This window comes from Dufourea novaeangliae, unplaced genomic scaffold (genome assembly GCF_001272555.1).
Source record: "Dufourea novaeangliae isolate 0120121106 unplaced genomic scaffold, ASM127255v1 scaffold14, whole genome shotgun sequence".
In the NCBI taxonomy this organism is placed as follows: Eukaryota; Metazoa; Arthropoda; class Insecta; order Hymenoptera; family Halictidae; genus Dufourea; species Dufourea novaeangliae.
The window spans coordinates 355024-374200 of NW_015373890.1; the positions used below are offsets into that span (position 1 = coordinate 355024).

The 19177-nt window shown below is 43.7% G+C and overlaps 1 protein-coding gene across 1 annotated transcript in view; it reads left to right on the forward strand.

Moving 5' to 3' along the window:
* LOC107185792 (plexin-A4) overlaps window positions 1–19172 on the forward strand; it is a 95330-nt gene extending 76158 nt beyond the window's left edge. Inside the window, exons 3-11 of the mRNA XM_015573556.1 lie at window positions 11781–12419; window positions 12899–13024; window positions 13221–13682; window positions 14714–16392; window positions 16558–16771; window positions 16852–17035; window positions 17121–17831; window positions 17909–18054; window positions 18169–19172. Of these exons, the coding sequence (XP_015429042.1) occupies window positions 11781–12419; window positions 12899–13024; window positions 13221–13682; window positions 14714–16392; window positions 16558–16771; window positions 16852–17035; window positions 17121–17831; window positions 17909–18054; window positions 18169–18342 (4335 nt within the window). The 3' untranslated portion in view covers window positions 18343–19172. The remainder of the gene's footprint in view (window positions 1–11780; window positions 12420–12898; window positions 13025–13220; window positions 13683–14713; window positions 16393–16557; window positions 16772–16851; window positions 17036–17120; window positions 17832–17908; window positions 18055–18168) is intronic.
* The last annotated feature ends 5 nt before the right edge of the window (window positions 19173–19177 follow it).

The window sequence follows — 19177 nt, forward strand, 5'->3', positions numbered from 1 at the left end:
AGTTAGAGGATCGGAAAGGGGAGGGGGGAAATCGTTATCTTCGAGAAAGTTTTACTTTTATCGGATTCACCGACGGTTGGCCAGTCGAACCCGGCCAAACATATTCGAGCGCGGGGAGCCACCTGCTTTTCCAGGAGCTATTGTAAGGTCGTTAGAGCCGAAGAAAATCGCAGGAAAATCGAAGGAGAATCGAAGGAACCGATGGAAGCTCCGTGAGAAGGTACGATTTTATGGGAAAAATCCGATTAACCCCCGCTCGCCCGACTTTCGAGTTCCTTCGCTCGACCGGTGTTCTCGACGACTCTTTTCTTAACCTCACGATCGATTTCTGCCGGAAATATGCCGCTCGCATTAATCTGATTCCTTTGAAAACGATTTCGAGCATTTCACGGTGGCTGAAAATCGTTTCTGGAATTCTTAATATAGTTTCCGAGCTTATGATTCGGGAAACGGCGATTCGTGATATTCTTGACATTCTATAAATATTAATGTCAAAGAGACTGGGCGATTTTATTTGAGAAACTTCAATGTAGATCGATGAAACTTTCTTTGTCTTTTCATTGTATAAATGTACTAGGCTTCTAACATTAACCTGGTAAGAGTGTATTAAATCTGAAAAATTGTAGGCGATTACAAAAGATATTATAATTTCGTTTCTGTTTCAAATTAATAGTGACGCTTGCAAGAAACTAATTATAAAATATTTTACTTTTTTTGCTTCTTTACATATCATTTAATACATATCATTTAATACATATCATTTACTACCAGAAATCGTAATTTTACATGAACTTCCGCAGTCCAGTAATGACAACATAGTACAATATAAATTACATAATATAACATACAAAAATTCCAACAGAAGTACCTTTATAATTTATCTAATTCTAAAATAAGAGACCCCAAAGTTCTTGATAGTTCTCCTATTAAAAAAATACTTCATACATCCCATTACTCTTCCAAATACATCACATGGACTTTCACGGTGCGCCATGTCGCGTGAATTCCGTTTTTCACCACTATCATCAAAGTCCCTAATTGTATCTCGCGTGGGACCTGTTCCTCGGTTTTTCCTTGCCCCTCCCCCTTGGATTTTCTCCTGCCCCCGTTGCAATGGAGACCTCGTCCGTCCATTCGACGGCAATTAATCTCGATTGGACGCTGCCGATAAAGGAACACGCCTGTGGAGGAGGGGGGAGGGAGGGCGAGGGCAAACAGCACCGGGTAAAGTTTTATCCGGCGGGACCAGCCCGGGAATTCGCGGGGCGTTATCTTACTTCCGGCGGGAGTTCTCGCGAAACTGCGCAAGAAAAGCAAAGAGTATTATCGCGGCTTCTTTTCCCCGCCTCGATAATGCCGGCTTGAGAGGGAATGGGGGGGTAGGTTCGATTTTTAAAAGTTCGAAAAGTCGACGGGCGACGGTGGGGGAGGAATATCGCTTACGTTTGGAAGTCTATTTTCTTTCCGTCCGGGGCTACGGGCAGGGAGAAGAAAAATGGCGAGAGGAAATTCGTAAAGAAGAAAACGCGGAGCTCTCTCGAAGTTTGCCCACGATGATTTCCCTTTTTTCTCTCTCTCTCTCTGTTTCTCTCTGTTCGTAGACGGGAAGCAGGTACTTTACCGGCTGTCAGTACGGTTCCCCGTGACTTGAGGTGCGCGAGAAGGATTTCTAGAAGTTTGATCGGCTTTATTGGAGTGTACCGTGAAAACAATATAAATTACTGGTAATGTAAGAGGCTAATGCAAGTGTCGGGGCTCGTTGTACCACGGGTGAAATAATTGATTCCGATCGATCGTGAACCACCCCTTTTGGTATGGACTTCAGGGTGAAGTCTTGTGTAATGGAATGGTTTCGGAATTGTAGATGCGTTTTCTTTATATATCTTAGAGTCTGGTTTCGAGTGAAGGTTTGTTGTGGGAAATTTTGATTGTTTTCGTGTGGAAGATAGTTTGTATTCGAGAGGATGTTTGATTTTATTGGATAATACAGATGTATGAGGAAATCAAGGAAATTGGAACTTGGTTTGGTTAGACCTGAGTGATTTTCTCTCCAGAACCATTAAATAAGTATTTGCTGTAATAAGTATTACAATTTGCTCATTTATCTGTAAATATTGTTTTTATAAACATTACATACTAACTAGTTGTCTGTAGAAAATCGTATTTCTAAATGGAAAAACATAAATCCCTGATGGAATATTTATGAACGAATATATCGCCCAGTGCGTCTCGAAATGAAATGTTGACAGCCTTTCTTTCGTTACTGTTCTTTTTTTAATTGCATGTAAATAAATCGTGTATAACTTCGTTCAACAAATCAATGTTCCCAGCTCGATTCACAAGCCGCCGTTGATTTGCATGTTATAATTCTACTCCATCAATTTTCGGGCGTAACACGAATCCAAACCAGGATGGATGCGTGAAAGCGTGACAGACAATTTGTAATGTAATTTGAAATTTCGTCGGATCGTGTATACATTTTTAAGCTGGCGTTTCGTTGAATATCAGCGGGCGGGCGCTCTTCAATATTGCGCCCGTGGTCCCTGCGTACAATTTTCGTACAAAAATTACTCGATTGAACTGAAATACGACACTCGTGAAAAACGAATAGAAACTGGACGCCGATTGATAGAATGCACATTGCGAATGAAATCGAGTTTTGTGTACGAAAATCACAAATTTTCCTGGTTAGATTCACAATATTATTTCCTTTTTCACCATTAATACCGTTTATTAGTATTTGTAATCGTCGAATTATAGCTGGGTGAGGAATCTTCAAGTACCTATAATATATCGAAATAATATAAAATGTATATTAAATCAAAAATCAACATAAATTCCGACGAAAACACTTGTACGATTTCAGTAATAATTGTAAAACGGAGAAACATTAAATTCGTCATTTTCACGAATTTTTTATGGTTCTTCAGTGTTAAGAGTAGTACACACGATGAATTCATTCGCAAGAAGAAGGAGTAATCAGGAGGTATGGAGGGAGCCTAACGCTCGTCCAGGCTCGAAGAAGCCTCTTGCATCTTGTCAAGACGTCTCGAACGTCCTGACGGAACTGATGGCGAGAGGAGAGCAGCACAAGATTAAAGTCGTGTGCTACGTAGGCTATCCTCGCTGGCGTATCAGTATGCGCGGACACGGACGAGGAAGAGACGCGCGAGGAAATTTCTTCGGATATTCTTTAGGCCTTTGTTTTCTGAATGGGTGTCGTGAGAACGGCCGGGTGATGGATCGGCCGGGTCCGACTATCGATTCTTCAAATAAATTTCATAGCTTCTTTTTGCTGTTATACACCTTCGTTTCTGTCGTTGTCGAACACTTCCGCGGGGGATGTGACGTGAATACGATTACGTACTTTAAAAATCACATTCTTTTGGAAGATTTTTACAGTACTTACTTCCTGAAGTATCTATTCGTTTATCTTGTGAAGGTTAAAAATAATATTGCACCTATTGGTATCAATAGATCATCGATTGTTCATGGAGTGAACATTATTTATGATGTACACAAGTTGTTTCTTGGGCGTACTTGGTGTGTTCTTGAAGAATCTGCAATTTGACAAATTTTAGGTTTATGTTACTGTTTAGATAAGTGATTAGTTCGGTAACGAATGGATTTTAGTTGACTATTATTTGTATATTAACCAGGCATAAATTTCACAATCGTCAATTGTTCAATTTAATTTGCTATGGAAGACAGAATTTTGGACTGAATTTATCAAGGAAATTACCGTAATATCCGAGTAATGTTGTCGTCTATGTGTTTCACGTATAATTTGTCATATTCCAATCAGCAAATTTCACTCGCCTTGCACTGCGGAACAATAGGTTATTCGTCAGCCAATAACAGGAATTCGTATCGAAATCCGTCGTATACGAAACTAATTAATCGGATGTCGCTCGAAAAACGTCTATACATACATGAGCTTATCGAACCTCTGATAATTATAAATCCAGAAAGTATGTTGATTTAACCTTGGTTCAGTGTTCCGGTCAATTTAACCGAAACTCATATTGTTCATTTTAATTATATTCTTACTTCGAGGAACTTGTAAATCAATTTGAGATCGGTAATTTACATATATAACGATAAAATGAGACATGTAAGTATATTTCCTTAATTCCATTTGAAATTAGACCAAGTTTAATGCAAAGAATAATAATGCAATAATTTATCGATCGGTGCATAAGGGTTAAAGAACGATAAATTTCAGCTCAGATAATGTTTCGCGAGTAAAATGACTCGAAGACGCGAACGATGTCGCTCGATGAAATAGAGCGATCAGGAATTAATCGAGTCCTCTTCTTCGTCCTCGTTTTATCTAAACACGACAGTCGCCTTACCCGTGAATACGAATGAATCCTCCGTACACGCGCGCGCACGATACAATAGCCATAGGACGAGCACGTGGAATTTCTTTGGAATTTTCAAACGCATTCCTGGACACGGTCCGTAGGGAATTCGCGTCCATCCTGATTTTTCCTCTCGAATGCGACCCGGGAAAACCCAAAAAATTGACTCCCTCGGCATCCCTCCCGGAGAAGAAGCATTAATACCCGTACATGTTACATATTTTCCTGAGAATTTACGAAGAATTCAATTCCCCAGGCTCGTGGCGTTTTTTGAGCACCCCCCATGATTAATTCGCGATCCGATGAACAGAAATAACCTGCATAACTTAGGAACTGTCACCTGGAAAATGGCTCTATCTTCTTTGGGAAAGTTCCAACGAAACGTTTGGTATTTTTTGTAAATTGCACTGTTAGAGAACTTACTTTGTTTAATTATGTCATTATTTTAGAAAACCTCTATTAACTAAACGCACATATATATTCGACGATTTATGACTTAAAACCGAAATTAAGCGTGTCTGGCTACTTACGGCCTTTTTCACTGTGGCAGTCAATGTATTAATCTACATCGACTTTCTCCAAAAAAGGGGAACAACCATTTCACAAAACATGCTTTCAGAAATCGTATCTTCCTTCTCCAATCGCTTCCGCAAGCATATCAGTCGCCAGGGCGAGCTAATTGCCGGAACATCGAGCGTACAACGCGCTTAAGCTGGATTTTCGAGCGGCCATTAATGCCCGCGAACGTGCAAGCACGTTACGTGGGACGATACGAACACGCTACGGCACGGAATCGATTCAGGAATGTCGACGCTCGATTCGTTTTTATATTTTTTTTGTTCTCTTTCGCACTCTCTGTCCCCTTTCCTCCTGTCGAACACCGATATATCGACGTTGCCTACACTTTCACGTAAATATACAGGGTGTCTCGGCTAACTTGATCGCCTCAAATAATGACTTCACTTAAAATTTTGTCATCTTAAATTTTGTCACATCTTATAAGGTACGTACTTTTTTTGTGTGTGGATGCATTCCAGAGATTTGAAGGTCTTCTTGATTTTTTTTAACGGAATTACTTATTTTTCTACCATAGATCGATAGAGTATGAAATTCTGAGAAAAAAATGTATTGACCCTCATACGTCCTAAGCCTAATAGTTAACGAGATATTTACAAAATAATCAGTTCGAGCACCTATAGCGTCCAGATTTTTTTTTATTTAACGCAGATTTAACCTCCGTGGGAAGATTATTCTGCAATAGCTTCCAGATAATAAGTACGTATTAAAAATTATTTTGCGAATCTCTCGTTAACTATTCGGTTCAGGGCGTATGAAGGTCGACACATTTTTACTCAGAATTTGATACTCTATCGATCTATGGTACAAAAAATAGGTCATTCCGTTAAAATGATCCGTATCCCTTGGTGCCATTTAAGTTCCACGCTTCAAAATTTTCATAAAGTGTATCGTTAAGTTATTATTCTAGATTATCAAGGTAACTGAGACACCCTGTATACACCGCGTGTGCACACAGGAAAACGCTCGCGTGGATCAAGCGGGTAAAAGACGGGCGGGGGGAGGGGGTAGGTACCAGGCCGAGTAATTAAGATGTCCGCCAACTTCTCGGTAGCTTTGTATCGGGCGTTATTAGTTTCTTTGTGTCTGGCGATCGGCGTCCGGCCGGGGGTTTCGCCAAGGAATAAAAAGACGGAGAGACCACCGACTACTTTTATTTTCTCGTCCTTCGCAGCGGCCCTTATTGATTCCACGGGGCTCGTTCCCTTCGCAGGGCTACGTGATTATTAAGGTGAAACGTTTCTTCGTGGAAACGACACGGTGTAATACGAAAGTGGTCCTTTGTCGACCTGGAGTCTTATTGAAACCGCGCGGAAGCTCTTGTGTTTACACGTTATTTCGTTTTAGCGTATGGAGAAGGCAATAGTTGTATATAGAATGAACGGGAAACTCTTTTGTCAGTGGGAACAGTGAAGAGTTCAATTACCATACGGGGTGCGATTAATAAATACCGAGAACGCGTGTCTTTAGAATGAGATTTTTATTTAGATTACACAGGTGCTTGTGCAGATTCGCAATATCGTGGAATAATTTTTTGGATAGAAAAATATGTACACGTTTATTGTTTCTGTTGTGAAAAACCTAGGAAAGCGAATTATTATTGTGAAAGTATAATTTCTGTGAGGGGACCACGAAAGCGAGACTTCGACACTCGATCTCTTCCTAATTTTTGATAACCCTGTTTTCAGCGGACCTAGAAGTCTGGATATTGGACAATTGATAATTTATATGTTACGAAAAATGTAGCGAAGCCTCTAGTACTAAATTTAAGATTACGTCCCATTTTAATGTTTACACATTCATACCTAAAATTCTGAATTTGCATAAAATTCCGCAGCCCACTTATGACCGTATATAACCAATATTTTCGTATTATAATATACATTTCGCCGAACGTTCCCGACATTTATAGAACCATCGCAGAAAGTCCTTCCGTGAGAATCCTGTCGGGCTTCTCCGTCGTGGCCAATATCTTCACGTTCCTGTTATCCCCGTCCCCAGTCGATCACCATCGAAAATACACCAGCGGAAATTGAACCGTGAAAGTGAAATATATATACTGCTCGCGGACGGGGTTTCTCCGGTCCCGTGGTTCACGGAGCTAGCAGAGGTCACGGAGGCACCCCCCCGGAACCAGAAGAACGAGAAGCAAGCATCAAGAAAAGACGAATAATCCGCGACGTTTACGGGGTTCCGTGGATGATTGATAGATGCACAGAAAATCGTTATAATTACACCAGGCTACCGTGAAGTAGGCGGACGTCTTAATTATTCGCTGGCAAACGGCTCCCTCCGAGCGTTTGTTTTTTCCTCTTCTAGGTTCGAAGATCGAAAAACCTGCAACAAAGACACCAGACGTCGGAAAAGCCATCCATTCGTTACTCCCGCTTTCCCACGATTAACCCGACGCGTCTGTGGATGAAAGATTAATCCCTCGGCTGCTTGTTAAATATAATAATATAATTATCGCCGGCACGAACTCCGCGGGATCCACGAGATCGGCAGGCCTCAATTACTACACACATATATCTCTTGCGTCGTTGGTGAATAGCAAACGGAAAAAAAGAAAGTAAGAACCCAGTTTCGCGAGTTTTCTTCGCGCGTTTTCATGCGGTTAACGCGAAATATTATATCTACGGTGAGGGGGAATAAATTGGAATAAATCGAGGGCGGTATTTTTTAATGGTAGGAGCGCATTAAACGAGAATTGCTTTGGCGAGCCTGGAAAACCGTTTTTATCCATTTATTGATAATTCTCGGAGAGTTGGGAAAAATGAGAATTTAGATAACAGCCGGTTAAATTTTAATTTGCTTTCGACGGTGCTTTGTAATAGTTAGACTGCAGATCTTCGGGGAAGTTTGTATTTTCGTAGATTGGTTCAGGAAAATTGGGGATTGAATGGGAATACGTTTTCTTTGTCTTTGCTTCGACTTTGTTCTTCGGTGAATTTTTCAGTGATCAAAAATCAGTAAAGGGAATAGACACGCAGACTTATCTGTTTGTATTGCAGTTGCTGCTTTTGCTAAAGAATCAACTATTACGTTACCCTGTATGCCTATAATATCACTGCAGTTTACAGATTTTTGCATGAAATAATTATATTTCCTTTTTATTTCGAAGACATACCGTATGCACGTTCAGAGCATTACACTCTTGATATCCGTCGATCGGCGTCGACGTCTCATCCCACCCACGATACTTACGGGGCGGCTGATTATCGTTGCGAGCATGGAAGCCTAACGGGGCAGGCCCGCGACCCTTCATTTTCCAACCGTTTAATTGCACGCCTCGGCACGGATCGGCCGCGATGAACCGAGCGATAGAAATGAGACGAAGTTCAAGACCGCGGAGAAGGAGCCACGAGGAAGTCGGGAACGGCCCCGGCGCGTGACCTATGGCCCCGAATAACGAATCGGCCGTTGCGGGGACCAACGGTCTCGACTATATTGCGTCGATCCTCCCCACTCTTCCCTTCTACCGTTCCCCCTCCACCGACGTCCGGCGTGCAGAAATAATAACAATAATTATCGAAGGGCTACCGCGGCGGAACTGGTGTGGCGGGAGTAGTGGATGTTAATTGCTGCCCTCCGGTGTACGACCGACAAAAACGCGAGCCACGTGGATTTTTTAGCCCCCTCGAACCGCGACCACCCCTTCGCGAACCCGACGATATCCCACCTGGATGCACCGGCCTCGTGAACGGTGCACGTGTACGATACGAGAGAGATCCTCGACGGGAGGAAAAAGTATCGATTCTTCGTGGTACTTTAAATAGATGCTTCGAGGAGTAAGAGAGAGAAAGGGAGATCGAAGGGGAGGATCTAATTGAAGGGTTTACGAGGAATGGGGAATTTAAGGTTTTAGCTTGTAGCCTGTGGGCGTTCGGGGGGACATTGTAGGCTTCTCCTTTGTACAGGATATTGCTAATTGATATTCGAGAACGTTACTGTATTGTAATAGGGATGTAATACTGCAGGCCAAAAGTATGGGATCGTAGTTCATGATTAGTGTGGATGTTTATGCAAATGGAGACTTTTCTTGATGAATTTACAGAAAATGAAATGAAACAGAAATATTTGTACTCTTTGAAGATTAGATTTTTTAATATCTGTACCTTTTTCTAAGGTATATATGCTAAGCGTACCCGAGTTTCTAACTCTCATGGAGTCTTTACTGTATTTTGAAAACAATCTATCTTTAATCGTTGATTTATTTCAATAACTTGATTTACTCGTTTTTATATATAATGTCCATTCTCTGGTACATGTTCATGTACTGTTGCATCCACTCTATATGAAACACTAGTGTATTCATTTTTCCATCGAATAAACAGATAAATAAGAATATACATTCGCATTAAAGCATTTGCTTTTAACTAGAAAAAGGATTACAAATTGACAAGGTATTCATCGTTCAAAAACCTTCAGCTCATTCCTGACTTCAACCTTCAAGACAGTCAATGCTTATAATAGCTTCTTTGTGTTTGGAAGTTTGTCGACTGCTCACAGTATACACTGTCATTGTACAGTTTAACGACAGATGAAGAAACACTCGGACGTGACCCGTTCCTTTTTAACGCATAGAAAATTGCCGTTCTTTCACGCCCGTCTCGCGGCTCTTTCTCCTTCGTCGCCTGTGCTTTGAAATATGTTATTTCTCACTGGTTACGTCCTTACGCTTTGTACGCTTTCTCTCTCCTCCCGCGAGTGTCCGCTCGATTTTCTATACGCGTGCTTTCTTTTTACCATCCCCCGTAACCCCGCTTACGGTCTATTTTAAAACGCACCGGAGGGGGGCTAATATTACTTCAAAAGCAGCCCCCTGTCCCGCGGAATCTATCCCACGGCCCCGGAAAAAAAAAACGCCCGACTAAGCGATAAACGTGGACGAGCGTTTATTAACTTCCTTTCGAAACTAATATTCAAGTTTCGTGCGAGCTTCCGTCGCGTGGTCGAGAACTTTGCGAAAGTAGGATGGAAGGAAATGGTACCGGAAGTAATGAGATTTTCTCTGAATTATACTCGTTCGGAAAATAAAGTGAAATTCCGTGGTGTGTTCGACTGATACAAGAAATACTCAATTTCAAAACAGGAACACCTAATATCTTGTAAATATAATTATATAATAGAGTAATAACGAAAGTAACGAGTAGACTGTAATTATGCATTTATAGCATTTGGTAACTTGAGAAATTCAATAAAATAATAGTTTTCAACCAGTCACTCTATAGATTAATATCCAAAACAATTCTTTTCGAGCAACATTTTCTTAAAGATCCCCCATTTCTCACTTGTCAACGTTCTGTTATCCCCATAAAACGGACCGACGATAAGCGAAACCGCATCTCGGTGCTTTTTCACGTCGAACAAGTAACCGCCGAAAGCCTCCATCGCGTGGCCAGTTTATCATCCGCGGTTGATTACTGTTATTCGAGCGGGAACGGGCACACCGCGGACGGATCCCCGGGCTTTTTATTAGACAAGCGAACGTAATTCCAGCTGGTGCGCACGGAGTGGCAGACCTTTCCGTCATCGTTGCCGTCGCGCCTCGCGAACGGGAAGGCTCTCGTCGGGCCTCGAGATTTAATTTGCGAACCTTTAACCACGCGACCGCGAACGAACCCCGTTCCGCGGTGAGGAGCCCCGAGGAAATGAACCTACGCGTCCGAACGAACGGACACGTTGACCTGCTCGACGCACCTGTGGCGAATTTTCTTATGAACAAACTTTTGAACGATAATATATATCCTTTCTCCCTCCTTAACACTAGAACTACCGACGATAAAACTTTTGAAAATTTAGAAATTGACTGATTTCTTCACTTTCATATCGTAATAAAAAGTGCAAAAGATGTGAGAAAATGTATCGTCGTGATATTTTAATCGTCGTTGGAACAGTGTATTGGAAAGTTATTTTGACTTGTTTAGTAGTTCTAGTGTTAATCAAACAAGTAATTTTAAATTTAAAAAAAAAGGGAGAATTTTGAGAAAATAGGAAGGGCGCGTTAACGAATCGTGATTATTGGTTAATAAGTAATAAATATTGAAAGAAACGAGCATGTTTTTCCGGGCGTGACGGACCATAATGGTCGCCGATTGGTTACGATTCTGACCGTGAATATTTCATTTTTCAATACCGACGCCAGCATTTCGATGAATAAACCATACTGGTCCCCTTTCGTGAAGGAACCGACGTGTCCAGTTCCGTCATTAGCGAGCATTCATTCGGCCGATCTTCCAGTTTACTCTACGATGATTCGATCAGGGAAGCTGGGATTTGTTTAAGCGTTAACTAGAAGCGACTCCCCTTGAAGATAAATAATTCGACAGCGAATAGTTTATCGTCTCGAAAAATACGTACCGCTTACTGTCAACTGAAAGTACTCAAACGGCTAGAATTTCCAAAATTCCACCAGGTGATGATAGTTAAAGAAAAAACGCTCAACTTTTGTGAAAAGGATGTGAAAATGTATTAAAATAAAATATGGAGTCAATGAACAATCAGAAACTAAAGTAACCTGGTAACGTATATGACATGAAATAATAACCTTATTTTGACCCATTAAGTTAATATAGGTCCTATCTGGCGCCGGATTAGAATTTCAGTACCATAATTACGAAACAACTCTGTAAATACTGTAATCAATCGGTCACTGCTCATAACAGTACTTATGCCAAGCACTAACGGTAACGAGGACCTTAGAAGATCCTCTACCACTCTGAATGAACGATCAGAAACCAACGAAGTCCTCACCTCCGACCTCCAAAGATTCCCTTTACATCTGATCAATCTCGTTAACAAGTAAAAGACATTAAAACATCGGATGATTCTTTGTTACAGGTGGTCGTAGAGAGCGCGACCATAGCGCTGGAGTACGGGGACCTGGTGATCGATCCGGACTCGCCGGTGAACCCGGACCTGCTATTCGATTCCCAGCTGATGCATCTGTACGTCATGACAAATAAAACGGAGAACAAATGCAATCTGCGTAGCGACTGCCAGGACGCCGCGAAGGATCCGCTCTATTGGATCTCGTACAAGAGCGGCAGATGCACGGCGATCACGTCCATCAATCCGAACGAATTGCAACGCACCACGACGAGAACACTGGAGCTGGTCATCGAGAATCTGCCGACCTTACCTGGACAGTTTCTCTGCGCGTTCTCCACTTTGGACAAGACGTTGATCACGAACGCGTCGAGGAAATCGTTCGGCGTGAACTGCACCACACCGAGAACCGATTTGCTGCCCTCTATACCGCTTGGACAGCATCACTTCACCGCGAAACTGTCGGTCAGAATGACGAACGGGCCCGATCTCGTCGCCACGAACTTCACCTTCTTCGACTGCAACACCTACAGCTCTTGCACTCGTTGCGTGTCCTCGAGCTTCCCCTGTGACTGGTGCGTGGACGCGCACAGATGCACCCACGACACGGCTGAGAATTGTCGAAACGATATTTTAGTCACGGGAGTTAATGTAAGTAATCATTTTTTAATTTTTTTTTTTTAATTGTTGTTACACGAAGGATGAGTCACCTAAGATTTACATATGAAATAACGCCGTTGTTTTTAATTGCATAAGAAAATGTGTAAGAGAAAAATGGTTACTTCGGTGAGGCAATTATTGTGACACTGAAGGATGTTTTAAGGCCATCGTAGTTTTCTTTCAAATGGGATAACGTATTTTGATTAGTTATAGCTAATGAAAAGACAAATTCAACTATTTGTAGTATGTTTACCTTCAAATGACCTACGGAGGTATTCGTCATAAAGCATATTTTAACGTACGAAGACGATGTTCACGCTTCCCGTACACTAGTAGAAAATACGATGTTGAGAAAAAAATCTTCTCCACTATAATAATTGCCCTACCGAGGCAAACGTTTTTTCTCTTGGACAATATCCTGTATCGTTAAAACACCATGGTCCTCTAACGTGAACCGTTTCCCTTTTCAGAGATTGGGTCCAAGTTACAGAAGCGGCCCAGCTTTCTGTCCTACCTTGAACGCGACCGATACCCAAGAGATCCTGGTGTCTTCCGGCATCAAGCAACAAATCCGCGTCAGAGTGCACATCATCGGGGTAAGAAGAACGCGGTTTCGACCATCAATCCTAACCGATATCCCTCCTGGAATTCCGTTTAATGCCGTCACATTAATTTCCCATGCGATTCTCACCGCGTATCGTTAGGGGCTCTTTCACCGCGGGTCATTGTCGCGGTCAGGAAGCATCCCCGGTATGATTGACGTTCCACCTAACGCGAAACGTTATTTTTCAGCAATTCATCGTGCAGACCCGTTTCGTCTGTCAGTTCAACATAGAGGGCCGAGTGACGAGCGTGAACGCTCGCTTATTGGGGGACACGATCTACTGCGAGGAGACCGAGTTCTCGTACACGTCCCGGGCGGCGAACATCACGGTCCCATTCGCAGTGATCTGGGGCGGCTCGAAGCCGCTGGACAATCCGCACAACATCCATCTGGTGATCTATCGGTGCCGTGATATGGCCGACAATTGCGGTATGTGTCTGGCTCTGGCGCTCAAGTACGACTGCGGCTGGTGCCAAAGCTCGGACAGGTGCGAGGTGAAAACCCAATGCGACCGGGGGACTGGCACCTGGCTGAACCGTAATCAGACCTGCCCGAACCCGGAGATACACTCGTTCGAGCCGGTGATGGGCCCATGGGAAGGGGACACGAACGTGACCATACGCGGTATCAATCTGGGCAAAACGTTCACGGTAAGAGACATTTTTGCTAGAAGGCTAAATGGGTGAGTGCTTTGTGCACAGGTATAATGCGAGCAGTTACAGTGGACTGTAACTATATTGCTATGATCGGGGTTTAGGGGAGGGAACTGGCAATGAGTTCAGAGCCCCCTCCATGCTAAGTTCTATCATCATAGCCCCAGAGCGCTTGCGCAACAGCTGGAACGTGCTGCTGCGCCGGCGTACGGAATACGGTGGGAGAGTGAATTTATGTGCGCGAAAGTACGTGTGAAGGGGAAGTGCACTGTATATAGTGCCTCGCCGAGCTACAGGGACTTTGTAAAAACAACAGGGGTTCGAATCCTTCACGCCTTTAACCCTCCGGAGGCAAACATATTTCTTCACACTTCGTAGGCAAACCAGGTCATTTATGTCCAAGCTTAATTTTTCAACTGTTTTAGATTTTTACAAAATCTGAGAAAATTCTGGGATACTTATCAAAGTCTCTACTACATTGTATAATCGTTTTCTTAAGTCAACTGTTTAATAGTTTTGTCAATAAAAATAAAAATTGGGAAGGATGTCGGGGAAAAATGAGAAGTTGCTTGGTCGTCAACGAATCATATTGCCTATAAAGGGTTAAGTGTTTCGGTGGCAAATCAAACGCCCAGGGACGGCCAATGTATTTTGAGTGTTGTAGCTATTGGAGCCCTAGAGATATACACAAAAAACTGTTATGAGAAGTCTCAAATACGAAAAACATTACAAATTGTACTCCTAGAGTTTGGTATTTACTTTTAATTAAACGAAAGGTCACATCTACATTGCAAACTGAAAATATACATTTTTTATCTTCTTAAACAGTTTTACATCCATGATGTCGGTTAGGGTATGATAAAATTGTTTTACGATACAAAAACTTCGACTATAGAAATGTTATGTTTCACGAAGACTTTCGTCGAGATTCGAACATCGATAGTTCTCATTCTAAAGCACCTGTGGGTACAATATATGGCTACAATCTATAAAACAAAATGAAAAACAACCGAATTTCTTCGTTCCAGGACATCTACCACGGCGTCACGGTCGGTGGGATGCGTTGCCAGCCGTACGAGGAGCTCTACATGCGCACGAAACAGATCGTCTGCCGTGTCGACGGTCCCGGCACAGAGGAAGGCAAGAGTGGCCCGGTGATCGTCGAGATCGAGGATTTCCGCGGTCAGTCGGAGTACAACTTCGAGTTCGTGGACCCCAAGATCGACTCCATAATACCGAAATACGGCCCTCTGAGCGGCGGAACCACAGTAAAAATCACTGGAAAATACATGAACGCCGGCAGCACGATCGAGGCGTTCATCGACGATCTACCGTGTTTGATAATCAACGCGGACACAAACGAGGCACTGTGTATAACCAGCGCGAGCGGCCGTAAGAAAAGCGGCGTAGTGAAGATGACGTTCGACGGGGCGTTCAGGATCTACGACGGTTACTTCGAGTACGTCGACGATCCGACGATCGAGAGTGTGGAGAGCGGGGTCGCCAGTCAGGTGAAGATACCAAAGGGTATTCCAGCCGGCGGTATAAAGATCTCCGTGACTGGGAAGAACCTCGGGTACATACAGAACCCGCAGATGTACGTCTACTACGACGAGAAGATGTTCATTTCCCAGTGCGAGGTGCACAGTCAGGAAAGCATGATCTGTAAGTCACCGTCCATCGAGGTACCTGAACACGACGTGGTGGACGCGGAGAAACCGTTGATGCTCGAGTACGGTTTCCGTATGGACAACGTGACAGGTGTACAGAATCTCTCGAAGAACGGTTTCAATCATTTCCTTCTCTACCCGAATCCGATCTACGAGGAGTTCGACGAGGAAATCAAGTACTACAAGAGCGACTACCTGAACATCAACGGGCAACATCTTGATCGGGCCTGCCAGGAATCCGACGTGACCGTGCAGATAGGGAACGCGTTCTGCAACGTCACCTCGCTGTCCAGGCAACAGCTCACCTGCAAACCACCGTTGACGCAACCGCCCGCCATAGACTCCGAGGGTCTGCCAAATAAACAGGAACTGCCCGAGGTTATAGTAATAGTCGGTGGGACGCTTCGTTATAACATAGGAAAACTTAGCTATGCACTGCCAGCTGGCCTGAATGGGCCGCTATCGAAACCAGCCCTGATCGGCGTGATCGCCGCTATTGTGATTTTGGTGTTCGTGTTTATCGCCTTTTTGATCGCCTATCGACGAAAGTCCACCGAAAGCAACAGGGTACTGAAGAACATGCAGGAGCAAATGGACATTCTCGAGCTACGTGTCGCGGCCGAGTGCAAGGAGGCGTTCGCTGAACTGCAGACCGAGATGACTGATCTAACCGGGGACCTGACCAGCGGCGGTATACCGTTCCTCGATTATCGCACCTACGCAATGATGATATTATTCCCGAGCGACGATAATAGCCCGGTGCTGCAATGGGACCGACCGGAGCTCGCCCGCAAGGAAAAAGGTCTGCGTCTGTTCGGGCAGCTTATCATGAACAAAACGTTTCTGCTACTGTTCGTGCGGACACTAGAGAGCAATCGTTACTTCTCGATGAGAGATCGGGTGAACGTGGCCAGTCTTATCATGGTCACGCTTCAGAGCAAGATGGAATACTGCACGGATATCTTGAAGACCCTTCTCGCGGAGCTGATCGAGAAGTGCACAGAGGGGAAGAGTCATCCGAAGTTGTTCCTTAGACGGTGAGTTTTGTATATTTCTTCGAAATACCTGAGACTTTCGGTCGGGAGTTTAACTAACTACAGTATTGACGAAACTTTAGAATTATTTTCCAGAACTTTACGCTCTTGGGATAATCAAATTTCTCATCGACGTTTGTATTTAATGACCTTCTCTTTGCGTTTCAGAACGGAAAGCGTCGCTGAGAAAATGTTGTCAGCTTGGTTCACCTTCCTCTTGTACAAATTCATGCGAGAATGCGCCGGAGAGCCATTATACGTGCTGTTTCGCGCTGTGAAACAACAGGTCGATAAGGGTCCTGTGGATGCGATCACGTCTGAGGCAAGATACTCATTGTCGGAAGAGAAATTGATCAGACAGTCGATCGACTTTAAACCAATGGTAAGGAATATTCCCATCGCAACGCAGGTGTTCTTCTTTGCGTCGTCTAACGAATAAACGGCTTAATGGTTTCCTTCCAGACGGTCTGCGTGTCCATATCTCAACAAACAGTATTTGTCGGGGGCATGGATCCAAACACGGAAAATGTTCCGGTGAAAGTACTGGACTGCGACACGATATCTCAAGTGAAAGAGAAGGCGTTGGATACCATCTACAGAGCCACGCCTTATAGCCAAAGGCCTAGGAAGGATGACCTTGATCTTGGTAAGATACTCGGAATACACAAAACCAGACTTCGTTTTCGAACATTATTGGGTGTATACTGATGATTGATTTCTTCGTATTACAGAATGGCGAACCGGAGCATCCGGAAGATTGATCCTCTACGACGAAGACTCAACAACGAAGACAGAGGGTGAATGGAAGAAACGAAACACTTTGAATCACTACAGGGTACCGGACGGGGCCTCGCTGAACTTAGTCTCCAAACAATCGTCGATCTATAACCTGTCGATCCTCTCGGAGAAGACGGACAAATCGCACAAATACGAGACCCTGAACCTTAGCAAATTCAGCTCAGCCAGCCCGCCGCTGTCTCGTGCCACGTCGCCGTTAAATCAGAACCACGACGGCGGGCTCAAATGCTGGCATCTCGTCAAACATCACGACTCCGACGCGCGAAAGGAGGGCGATCGCGGTAACAAAATGGTCTCGGAGATCTACCTGACGAGGTTACTGGCAACGAAGGGTACGCTACAAAAATTCGTCGACGACCTGTTCGAGACGATCTTCAGCACCGCTCATCGAGGCTCCGCCCTTCCCCTCGCTATCAAGTACATGTTCGATTTCATGGACGACCAAGCTCTGCAACACGGCATATCCGACCCCGAAGTGGTCCACACATGGAAGAGTAACTCCCTTCCGCTTAGGTTTTGGGTTAACCTCATTAAGAATCCGAATTTCATTTTCGACATACACAAATCGAACATCGTGGACTCGTGTCTCTCGGTTGTGGCGCAGACGTTCATGGACAGCTGTTCCACTTCAGATCATAGATTAGGTGGGTCACGTCGTTCGTTTCGCTTTGTTTCGATTCAAGTGAGAGATTGCGAATAATCTTATTTTCTGATGTTATAGGTAAAGACTCTCCGAGTTCTAAGCTACTTTACGCAAAGGACATTCCAGTGTACAAAGAATGGGTAGAACGTTACTATTCAGATATCAAAGTCATGCCAGCCATATCCGATCAAGACATGAACGCCATGCTTGCCGAAGAGTCTAGGGTGAGTGTCCTTTTCTATCGATACGCATGCACGCCAAAAATATAAATTAAACAGATGAATTTAACTAGTAATTCCCAGTTTTTTTCAAATAATTAATTTCCTTCGTTCATGCAGTTACACACAACGGAGTTCAACACAAATTGTGCCCTCTACGAACTGTACACGTACGCGGGTAAATACAACGAACAGCTGATAGTGACACTTGAGGAGGACGAGTTCTCGCAGAAGCAGAGACTGGCATACAAGCTCGAGCAGGTACACAATATAATGGCTGCGGACAACCCCTGATGTACCATGAACTCCATGAAGCACATGACAAAGCCTGCCCGCCAAGAGTTACCCTGCTGAATACTCGACCGCGCAGTTACGGTATTCTCCGAGGAAGCAACCAAGAGGACTGGCCTATCTTATAATCGATCGTCTCAGGTTTCCCGTGCAAGCCAGTTATCTCAGCTTAGTACGCGAATTAAAAATACTACACAAAGAAGATGAAACTGCACAACCGGACCGCTAAACAAGCTTCACGGGGGAAAAAAGTTCGAGTTTGGGAGGACTATACGTGTTGTTTGGAAGTAACGTGTGAGAAAACAAAAAATGATGTCTTCTGAATGGTCGCTGGCAGGGGCGGTGTGTGCACGACGATAATCAGAACTCGCGCCACGCATAACTGTACATAAGATACCAAAATCACGATTAATTGTAATAGAATTATTTGATGTGCGGCGGCCACACCGGCCGGCGGCCATGGGCACAGAACAAAATGACAGAAACCACGTGAGAAAGAGAGAGAGAGAGAGAGGATCTCGCCAACGCTTGCGGCCGCGATCACGCCGCGAATCGGCGGGCATAGGGGTTTTAAACGAAACGAGAGGATTTAAAATTGGGAGAGAAAAAAAAAGTAAAAAATAAACATTAGTGATATAAGTGAGTGAACGAATCGGCCGATCGATCCCGATTGTTTGTAAATGTGTTTAAAATGAAACGATCGATAACGCCGCGCGCCATCATCGGGGGTATCGGCGATTTTTAACGAAGAAACATTTCCATCCACCGCTACTAGCTGAAATTTTTTGAATTACGAACAGACGAATTTTAATAAATAAGATAATTAACGATTAACGAT